General features: G+C 47.1%; 2 protein-coding genes across 3 annotated transcripts; one reads left to right on the forward strand and one right to left on the reverse strand.

Annotated features, from left to right (window-relative positions):
• Positions 1-417: 417 nt before the first annotated feature.
• On the forward strand, positions 418-6000 carry fastkd1 (FAST kinase domains 1). 2 transcript variants are annotated; one of them, XM_084479018.1, is made up of 15 exons: positions 418-468; positions 853-1348; positions 1432-1500; positions 1620-1745; positions 2080-2478; positions 2723-2833; positions 2950-3081; positions 3237-3723; positions 3937-4051; positions 4191-4319; positions 4582-4713; positions 5052-5165; positions 5302-5446; positions 5542-5656; positions 5781-6000. In XM_084479018.1, the coding sequence occupies exons 2-15, from the start codon at positions 1014-1016 to the stop codon at positions 5877-5879; spliced, it is 2508 nt and encodes an 835-aa protein (XP_084335144.1). In that variant the 5' UTR covers positions 418-468; positions 853-1013; the 3' UTR covers positions 5880-6000. The 2 variants fall into 2 exon arrangements, with proteins under 2 accessions (XP_084335144.1, XP_084335145.1); XM_084479019.1 differs by lacking the exons at positions 5542-5656; positions 5781-6000 and adding an exon at positions 4850-4917 and having other exon boundaries at positions 5302-5427.
• A 297-nt stretch (positions 6001-6297) lies between these two features.
• klhl41a (kelch-like family member 41a) lies at positions 6298-11090 on the reverse strand. Its single transcript, XM_084478492.1, has 6 exons — positions 9948-11090; positions 9448-9605; positions 7803-7910; positions 7519-7704; positions 7033-7179; positions 6298-6570 (listed from the first exon to the last, which is right to left on the reverse strand). Exons 1-6 carry the CDS (start codon positions 11040-11042, stop codon positions 6459-6461), a joined length of 1806 nt encoding a protein of 601 aa, XP_084334618.1. The 5' UTR covers positions 11043-11090; the 3' UTR covers positions 6298-6458.
• Between the last annotated feature and the right edge of the window lie 72 nt (positions 11091-11162).

Here is an 11162-nt window from a genome sequence, read left to right on the forward strand (position 1 = left end):
GCGTTCCCGGGCTCAATGCGAAGCCGATTGGAAAATGTTAAATACAAATATTTTGGAGGAATATGAAATACGTAGTGTTGGTCCACAAATGTGCATGTCGGCTCAATGATACAGCATCTGTGTATTATTAAAAAATATATATATATTTTTTTAATTAAAAAAAATAAAATGTACGGAGTCATTATATTTCAGACAACGAAGTGTGTTGTGGTGGCATGGATAATGCCCTTCATCTGCAACCTACGAATGACTGTTTCCATATGACCAAGATAGACAACACTGGATTTATATTTCCAGCCTTGTCCTAAAACCTAAGGTTGTTTTAATCCACTAAGCCTCGCCCTCCCGGGCTGTGCGGGCAGACAAAACACAGCGCATACACTTTGACCTTTCAGCGTCATAACACTGGCTAGGGAAGTAAAATCGAATAGCACACATGCTAAATAATAAACTATGCGAACACTCACTGTAAGTATAGTCTATGTTTACAATTCAGTAGTATCTTGTCGTCCGTTCAGAGATAAATCCAATTCCACGTTTAGTAAAATATGCATTGTGTGTCGGTCGTTTCGTGGACGTTGTTCTACCTCCCATGTGAACAGCATGACTTCATACTGGGCTGAGCAGCATTACTTAATACAAAGTCAGACCAGTGGTGCAGACTGCAGTCCACAGTAAAGTCTGTAGTAAAGTTTGTATTTTTAATATATTGTAAAGATAATTTTCTATCTGAGGGTTTGGCTTGTCACACAAAATTGAGTTTAGGTAGTTTATTTAGTAAATATTTTTATTTAAATCTACTCATTCCTACCTCCTTCTATCCTTCCTCCCTTTCTTAATTTCCTTCCCTAGATGGCAGCTAGATGACAGCAGTCGTCAGTAACCATCTGCACTGTACCCTACTGACCTCATGTGGATGTCAAGGTCTTTTTCATACAGCTAACCTGGACAGTTGTCACAGTCTCACAATGGGGACTCTTCTCTGCACTTAAAGTGAGCCTAGACGTGGGGCCATGTTTCGCCTGCGCCTGGCCAGCGCCTGTGTGCGCAGGTCTCTGTACACTGGGCCAGGGAACCGGGACCTGGTTCTGGATCAGCTGCAGGTCTGCTCCAGCGAAGACCAAGTGTTTGAGGTAGTGGGCAAGAACAAGGCCAAGCTCGCCGTGAACCACGTGGGTTGTGCGGTGGGGATGCTGTGGCAGTTCCAGAAAGAGAAACCACAATTATTAAGGACAGTCGGGGCGGTCAAGAGCCACCCTCAGTTCCTGACCCTCAGAGTTTTGGCCGAAAACAAGATCTCCCTCATGGATGACTGCTTGTTGGTGGATATGCTGTATGATGTTCTCAGGTACAGTGAAACAAGGTTACAGACTCACGTTGAAGCCAAATATTTTGCCCCAAATAACAAAGTTTGTTTCCTCTTGCTTTCAGACTCAACGTGGAACCTCATGACTCGCTAGTTCAACAGCTGGTTTCTGAAGCCTCTGTAAGACTAGATAGGTATTATTATTATCATTATTACTATTGTTATTACCGCATATCTGAGTCCTCTCATTGAGTCCTATTGCTTGAGCTTAAAGGAATCATAAGCAGCACGTATCTTGGTTTTTGTCTTGCAGGTTCCCGCTGTCTTCCCTCTCCAAGTTCGCCATTTGTCTGAATGATCAACAACTGCAGCTGAGTCCACTGATGGGACGCATCACTGACATTCTGGCCCAGAAGCTCACAACTATCAACGATGCCAGGTGTGTACTCTCTACCACCATTTACCATTCAGCCATTTAGCAGACACCTTTATCCGAAACAACCTGCAGTGAATGGAGGTGAATGTCATTAAGGAGCAGGTAAAGGTTTGTTTACAGGCAGGCTGTGGACTTTGAGGATCCAACCCAGTACATTTTGAAACACCCCAGCCACTAGACTATCCTGCCCCGGGATAGATGTTGGAAACAGCCTAATGACTCGACTATTCTGCCCTGGGATAGTAATACTAGGGCTCACATGTTGTCACCCTATTCATAATTTCTAACTCCATGTTATTTTCTAACTGTTAATGTCTGTCTCCGTTTCCTCTTCTAGAATCCTGACCGTCCTGATGATCAGCGTGTCCCCCATGGTGTCACCTCGCCTGAGGGACCGGCTCCTGGACCGGGCGGACCACCTGCTGGATGCCATGGACCCCGTGAAGTACAACAACCCCCGCAGGGTGGTGCAGTTCCTGCGCAACATCCGCTTCGGGCGGCGCCCCCTCCTGGAGAAGTGTAACCGGATCCTGCTGCAGAGCGTTCCGCGGATGGACGCGGAGAACCTCAGCATCATCATGGGCCTCTACCAGTCCCTGCAGTTCAACAACTGCGACTTCCGGCTTGCCGCCAAGCAGCGGCTGACAGAGCTGATCGACTCCAGCAACGACCCCGCCTCCTTCACCAAGCTCTTTGTGGCGCTGTGTCCCATGGCCAGTGCGGAGATCAGAGAATGGTGGGTTTGAGACCTTTTGTGTTGTTTTATGTTCACGGCAAGGGGAGGGACTGTTCCACTCATCGCAATCAAGCTATGTTTCATCAGGGGAAATAGATTAAATGCGTTCATGCATCTAAAACAATGTAGAAAGTGTGTTTGTTCAATATAAATATGAATTGTGTGCATGAAAAGACATTCAGGAGATAACCTTTCAGGCTCTACTTGGATTCCAATATTTTATTCTGTATATTTTCCCTTGTAGGTTGGAGAGCACTGCACTCCTATTGGCCGATGAGTTCAATCCACAGCAGGCCTTGATACTCGCTGAGGGGCTTGAAGAGATTCAGTGTAGGAACCTCAACTTGATCAACAAGTAGGTTCCACTCGTTCGCTCCCTCTCCCTTTTTTATAGAGAACCAGATGGCCTGTACTCAATATAACCACAATATAACCACAACCCCCAGTGAAATGGATGTTGTATTTTTTCAGGATTGCATCAATAATCCAAAAGAATCTTTACGTCTACAAATCCATGGAGGTGGCGAGGATCACCCAGGCCCTCTATCTGTTGCACTACCAGAACCCTGAGCTGTTCAGCAAGTTACGGAGCATCCTCATCAGGTGGGTGGTCATCTGGTCTGACCTGCTCTGCATCATGATGGACTCCTCCCGGGGCTAACATCCCTCCCTCTGGCCTTCCCTCTCTGGCCCCCCCTCTCTCTCTGGCTCTCCCTCCCTCCCTCTCTCTGGCCCTTCCTCCCCCTCTCTTGGCCCAGCTTCCTGCAGGACAGCCTGTACCCCTCCGAGGTCGCCATGCTGACGCGCGTGCTGGCCACGCTGCCGAGCCCACGGCTGGAGGCGGGCGTGGTGGCGCGGCTCGACGCCGTGCTCCCTCAGTGCAGCCTCAGCGACCTCAACACCCTGGCGCAGGCGGTGGGCAAGTGTGTGCGCAACGACGCCTCCTACCGGCACAGCTCGCCCAGCCAGTACGTGCGCCTGCTGCAGGGGCTGAGCCGCTGCGGCCACGAGCGGCTGGACACGGCGGACCGGCTGGACGTGCTGCTGGACGAGCTGCGCTACGCCTCCGGGGAGTGGTTCGAGGAGATGCTGCTGGAGCACACCATGGCCACGCTGCAGAGGATGACGGAGCAGGTCAGATGGACCAACGTGCCCGACCTGGCCCACCTGCTCACCAAGACCAACCACCTGTGTGCGCCGCTGCTGGACCGCATCGCCACGGTGACCCTGAAGGACATCGACAAGGTGTGTGTGTGTGTGCGTGTGCATGTGTGCATGCGCATGCACGTGCAGGGGCTGTTTATTTACTACATATTACAGGATTCTAGGTCTTAATCACACACACAAACGACATGTGTCATTTGTGACATAGACATTTGTGTGTGTGCATGTTTGTATCAATGTGTGTGTGCGTCCGTCTGATGAGTAATATATTTAATGTTTTCTCATATTTTCCAGATCCATCCTTCCGGCACCTATGCCACACTGCTCCCCTTCTCTGTCCTAAACTACGATTCTCCGACCACAGATGAGCTGTTTGACGTTTGCATTGCACACTTAAAACCTCACATCAGTAAGTGTGACGTGGCCCTCTTGTGTCCATATGTATGTAGTATCTCTCTGTGTCTCCAGGGTCCTTCGACTCCCCCACGTGTTGGTCTCCTGTGTGGCCCCAGTTGTGCCTGTCCTAACGTTCCTCTCTGTGTCTCCAGGGTCCTTCGACCCCCACATGTTGGTGCTGCTGGCCTACGCCCTGGTTGTGGCCGACTGTTTTCCTGAAGAAGTGTTTCGAGAAATCTTCAACGTGGACTTCCTCGCCAAACTCGATGCGCACCTAGAAAGTAGGTGCCGGCGGTTTTCTAAGAACACGATTATTAGTACATAATAATTTTTTTACTTTGTTTCTTGGGTTTTTGCAGGAGCAGACAATTGTGGCCAGAGCATTTATAAAAAGTTACATTTTTTCTCTTTTGTAGACATTATATAAAAACATATCTATATATTTTTATTATCATTATGACATAATTATTATTATTATTATTATAAGTATGATGACGTTTAATTGGACTAGTAATAACTCAACCGCTCCTCATCCCCTAACAGCCATGCCCGACTTGCTCAACATGCGGATCCGCCTGCGGCTGATGGAGGTGAACCGCGCCGTGTGTCTGGAGTGTCCAGAGTTCCAGGTTCCCTGGTTCCATGCACGGTACTGCCAGCAGCTACAGAAGAAAGGTTCGCTTCTCCTCCAGGTTTCAGGGACTCTAGGAGTCACTCAGGAGACCCTTACAGAGCGATGTACAGGGGTTTCAGATGCATGTCATTGTTACTGTTATTCATTTTATTTTTTATTTTTTTCTTACTGTTTCAGATGCATGTCATCCTTTCTGTACCGACAGCGATTTATTGTTTCTCTTCCTTCCAACAAATGTACTTATTGTAAGTCGCTTTGGATAAAAACGTTGGCTAAATGCCCTAAATGTAAATGAAGGAGCCTGCCTGTCTAAACCGGTCAGGTTCATTGGCGCCCCTGCGTCGAACCCAAATGGTAGCTGATCTGCTGTGTTCTCCAGGGAGTTTCTCCAGCAGTCAGGTCCAGAAGCAAATCCACAAAATCCTGGCGGAGGTCCTCGGCGGTGCGGACCGGGCCAGGGCGTCGGTGCTCACACCCTATTTCTACACCGTAGGTGAGTGTCGGACGCTGAAACTCGACTCAACTCTATTGATGGGGGTAGTCTCCGATCCAAAGCCCCAGGGTGCATGTGCGGTGTTTATGTTCTACTCTGACATGGACCCTTCTTGTGCTGTTTCTCCCCGCGTTAGACTTTGAGTGTGTGTTGGACCAATACCACCGGCCCGTGGCCTACAGCGAGCCCAACACTCTGCAGATCACGGACGGCCAGAAGGTTCAGTGGAGGGCGGAGCCAACGGAGACGGTCATGAACGAGCTGCCACCCGGAGCGCAGCGGTAAAACAATAGGACTCGAGGCTTTGGTCACATGTGCATTCGATTAGTGGCTGGTCGCTACTCTGACTCAATGTTTGGACCCTTTGTGATTCTAGGGTTGCTGTGGACTTCTTGGATTCAAAGTCGTTCTGTAAGAACTCTCGCCACATGAAGGGGGAGACGGGAATGAGGAAGAGGCACCTGGAGATTATGGGATACCGTGTTGTTCAGGTGAGATACACTTCCAAGGTGACTGTCTGGGTGATGATGGAAAAATATGTTTCTGAGGTAAACCACAAAAGTAAATTGCAGACTTGATAAATATGTTGTTCTGTAATTGTATTTGTATTGGTAGATCCCCCATTTTGAGTGGAATTCGATGGAGCTGTCCACGCAGGACGCCTGGATCGGATACCTTAAGAAAAAAATATTCACTGAGTTGTCTTCTTCTTAACTTAAGCATCAATGTTACCATCAACACAAAAACCTCCACACTGTGGGATGGTGTTGAACGATCAAGTTCTGTTTTTTTTATTGTTCCTTATTTGCTCCAAAGAATGTGTACTTGACTTAGAGTGGCCTATTTAATATTATTTAAAAACTAAAATGTTTTTATATAATAAAAATATATATTTGTACAACATTTGTGTTTGTATGGATGTGCATATGCTTATCCTGTTGCTACAACGTCATGTTTTGATCATATGCAGCTTGATGTTTGGGTTCAACAATACTCTAAATACAACTGCTGTGACTTTTTGGGAATATAGTGGGAGTATGACATAGTTTCACATTTCCTAGTTCTATTTTCTGTTTTATTTTCTGTTTTACTAGTTGTGCCTAAATGCAGGAAAGAAACACACTTAAAGAACTTAAAATCTTAGTATGTTTATTTAAAAAAAGCAAAAATTAAATAAGGCAAACTGAATTCAAATCAGTGTATTCAAAAGCGCTAATATATCCACATGGAACTCGCAGTCTAATGACAAACAACATTACACTCCCGTCACCCCTCCTGGCCCTTCAGCAGGCCTCACAGCTTGGGCATCCTGGCGGCGTTGAGCCGCATGGCCACACAGCTGGCCCCGGCCGCATACCGCATGTCCTTGATCATCCCCGTCCACTCCTTCTTATCCTCCTCGTACCTTCAGCAAGGAGCAGCCTCATGTTAACACGTGGAGCCGACCACACCCACTCTCACTAACTCTCCTTCAACAAGACTCCACCATCTTCATCCAACACAACTGCATGTTTCCAGGTAACGATGACTTTAAAGGGGTGATATTATGCCACCAGGTGTGAGACTGATTAGCCGTTACAAGCCATTTGAAAATCTGCCTTTCCCTGTGTTTTAGTGACATCGCAAGTGGGAGCGTGCACCTAGATGTACGATGGGTAGATAAGCACCATTTGCTACAGTCCACTGGGTAGGCTGGTGGACTGATCTATCCAGCATACATCTAGGTGGACACGCCCACTAGTGATGTCACTATGGCACAGGGAAAGGCCGATTTTCCAATGGCTTGAAACGGCTGATCACACCTGGTGGCATGATATCACACCTTTAAAGACGGTATGATGATAATGGGTAAGAAGGGAGAACGTACTGCCAGATATCGGTGATCTCACTGGGGCCACACTCCTTGTTCTCCAGCTCCACCAGGGCAAAGCCCCCCACGGCGTAGAGCAGCCCCCCGCAGCTGACCAGGTTGATGGAGCTCCTCTCCTGGGGGAAGTCTGTGAAGGGCGTCCACCTGGGACACACGCCACACAGCCTGGTTAGCCCACATTCTTAGGAAGCATGCTAAAGAATATATGGTCAATTACTAGAAAACAAACTATTGTATTTATGATTAATATTTGACCATGGTGATGCTGAAATAATGACTGAGTTGATTTTAATATTGAAACATTAATTTCAAAAGAATCAAAACAGTTAATCAGGGACAGATAACTTGTTTACCTTGGGTTACTCATAAGAACAGTACCACATTATTGTGGTACCACAAGAACCACAATATTTATATTTCCTTATTGTTATATTAAGGATTACAAGCAGATTATCATCATGACTACAACATTAGTGAACGTACTTATTCGTCCCGAAGTCGTAGGCTTCACACGAGTTGGTGAGCCCGTCCTGGTTCACGCCCCCCGCAACGATGATCCGGCCCTTGTGGACCACCGCTCCGAACATGGAGCGGGCCGTCTGCATGGCCGCCACGTCCTTCCACTCCGACTTCTTGTGGTTGTATGCAAACATCTTGCTAAGCGCTTTGCTTCGCAGGTGAAGTGACAGAGGAGTGAATGTTAGCATTGGGAAATTAACGTATCATTTAGACATGGATTGGATACATATCTAGGTATAGCCTCTTACTTTTCGTCGGTCTTTCCTCCGATGCAGTACACCAGGCCGTTCTCTGACACCACGCTGTGGCCGTGGATCATCAGCGGCAACTTCTTGGTTTCGCTCCACTTCATTTTGCTGGGGGGATCAGAAACATATCTATATATCATTGACTCAAAAACGTTGGTATGATGAAGTATACTCTCTCTGACTCATAATATTCAGTATACACACTCTGTTTCATAATATTTGCCACAATATTCAGCCTACACACTGTGTCATAATAGTTTCAGTATACTCACTGTGTCATAATTAAGCAATATCACACGAGAGGGAGTGCTGTTGTACTGTATATCAGCACGGCTGTGATTCGGTCGTAGGCACGAGGCCGCAGGCCGAGTGCCGCAGATAATCACACCGTGCTGATATACAGTACAACAGCACGACCTCGAGTGTGATATTGCTTTTATACAACAGTGCTACGAGCACATTTTATTAGTTAACAGTAATAAGAAACAAGAGATTATGATTTGTTTGTTTAGTAATCATTTATTCGGCTCCGCCAACAAAAATAGTTCCGCAACTGAAGGGAGACTAGGCTGTTGCCAGGCAACACATATACAGTACATAAACATTCCTAGACACAAGCTCGCTACTCTGTGTCAGAGCGATAGGCTCTGCTCTGTGTCCGCCGCTACTTTGTATTATATATATATATAATATATATATATATATATATATATAATATATATATATATATTATATATTATATTATTATACTTTGTTATTAGAACGCCCGTACAGCGGAGTGATTATGTCTGTGAAAAGTCCCAGTGCTGTTATACTGTATATCAGCACTATGGAATGTCTCGTTGTCCAATCAAATTGCTCGGTTGGGACCGGTCGGAACTAACTGTTGTATAAATATATATATATATAATATATATATATATATTATATATTATATTATTATACTTTGTTATTAGAACGCCCGTACAGCGGAGTGATTATGTCTGTGAAAAGTCCCAGTGCTGTTATACTGTATATCAGCACTATGGAATGTCTCGTTGTCCAATCAAATTGCTCGGTTGGGACCGGTCGGAACTAACTGTTGTATAATATTCAGTATACACACTCTGTTTCATAATATTTGCCACAATATTCAGCCTACACACTGTGTCATAATAGTTTCAGTATACTCACTGTGTCATAATATACAGTATACTCACTCAGTGTCATAATATTCAGTATACACACTCTGTGTGCTAATAGTTTATGTACTCACTCAGTGTCATAATATTCAGAATACACACTCTGTGTCCGAATAGTTGATGTAGGCCTACTGACTCAGTGTCATAATATTCAGTATTCACACTCTGTGCAGTGTTTCCCATACATAGACCAATGTGTGGCGGAGCGCCACAGATTCAACAACGAGCGCCACAAATTGATTCCGCTTTTTAATTTTAATTTTTTATTTTAACGCGATTTTTAACTATAAATATCTCACGCTCTCATGCACACGCAACAAATGTCACGCCCAAAAAATAAAAATACCTGTTAGATCTCTCGTTGCTTCGGACGAGCGCTAAATTGCTGCGGCTGTTCAGTTTACTCTCTCAGTGTCATAATATTCAGTTTACATCTTCTGTGTGCTAATAGTTGATGTACTCACTCAGTGTCATAGCACATAACAGTGTCCACAGACTCATCGGATTGCAGGTCCTTTCCTGCTACAGCGAAGATGAGGTTCTCAAACTCTCCCATGGAGAACAGGCATCTGGGGGAGGGCATGGGAGGTAGAGCTGTCCACTGGCCCGCCAGACTGTCCAACTGCAGCAGATGGCAGATATTACAGTACAAGAAAATATAATTGAACTATACAATAATACCATTATTATAATAATTATATAGGTATCTCTACCTATAGAGTAGGTAGAGATAGATTCAGCAACATATTTGTATATTGACTTTCAACATTAATATAACATATACCTTATGAATATTATTATATTAACTCATAATGAATGTATATATAATTCATGAATGAAAAACATAAATAAATATACATAATATCAAATTCATTTAGAAAATAATCAATATTAATGTATCATATCAATGGCTCATATTAATACATAATATCGGCACAGAACCCTTCCAACCGATTCCTCCCACCTGATAGAGGTAGCACTGCAGGGGGGCATCTTTGTCCTCCTCGTCCACGAACAGCCCCCCCAGCACATACAGCTGGTTCTTCTTGGTCCTCAGGCACTCGTGGTTCCGGGGGATCTGCTCAGCCACCGCCGCCAGGAAGCACTCGTTCTCCACGCCGTCGTACGCCACGGCCACCGCGTCGTTGATCATCAGCAGCAGGTCCTTGGTGTACATGCCCACACGCCGCTGGTCGTTGAGGAACCCGGGCAGAGCGCCCTCCTCCTCCCCCTCCTCCGCCCCCTCCGCCTTCTTCAGCTCGGGGAGTTTCCCGCCGAAGGCGTCCTTGATGAGCCCGACCTTTTTGACGAGCTCTGCGTCGGCCTTGATGAGGTCGTCCTTCGCCACCTTCTCCTGGAAGTACTTCTCCGGCAGCAGGCGGAAGCGCACGCAGTCGAAGGCCTCGCCCAGCGTCTTGGCGCGGCTCTCCTTGTCCTTGCGGACCCACCGCATCAGGGCCTCGAACACCGTCTCCTCCGCCTCCACGTTCAGGGCGTCCGCCCCGATGATGGCCAGCAGCTCGCGCAGGCCCAGCTCCAGGAAGTCCTCCTGCGTCGCTATCGTCTCGAAGTGCACCGCCACGCACTCCCGGGCGGACACGGCCAGACGGGGCGAGTTGAGCAGCAGGGCCAGTCTGAACACCGCCAGGCAGTTCTTCTGGTCCAGCCGCTTCTGGAGGTAGTTCACGCACACGGTGAACACCGAGGGGATCTGGAGGCGGTTGGACACGGCCAGGATGTCCTGGACATTCTCGTCGTTGATGTCTATGTCGGCCGAGTACATGTACTTCACGATCATCTCCATGGTGGTGGCGTCCACGTCCTCCAGGACCACCTCCTTCTCCCTGGGTTCCACCTCGTTACCCTCCTCGGAGAAGAAGAGCTCACGGAAGTAGGGGCTGCAGGCGGCCAGGATGAGCCGGTGGCAGGGGAAGCTCCGGTCACCCACCTTCAGGGCACAGTCCACAAACTTGTTCTCATTCAGGAGCTCCTTCAAGCCGTCCTGGAGGAGGGTGCTCTGGAACATCCGGAGATCCTCTCGCAGGCCGTGGGGATCCATGTCTGACGTGAGAGCAGTGGGATATAGGGGAAGCTGTGGGAGCCACGCTGTCCTGGCTGGTTGAAGAGACAGAGCACTATAGGCAGCCACATTTAAAGCCCCCCTTCAGTTTGACTGAGC

Source organism: Micromesistius poutassou (genome assembly GCF_964030765.1).
Source record: "Micromesistius poutassou genome assembly, chromosome: 14".
Classification (NCBI taxonomy): Eukaryota; Metazoa; Chordata; class Actinopteri; order Gadiformes; family Gadidae; genus Micromesistius; species Micromesistius poutassou.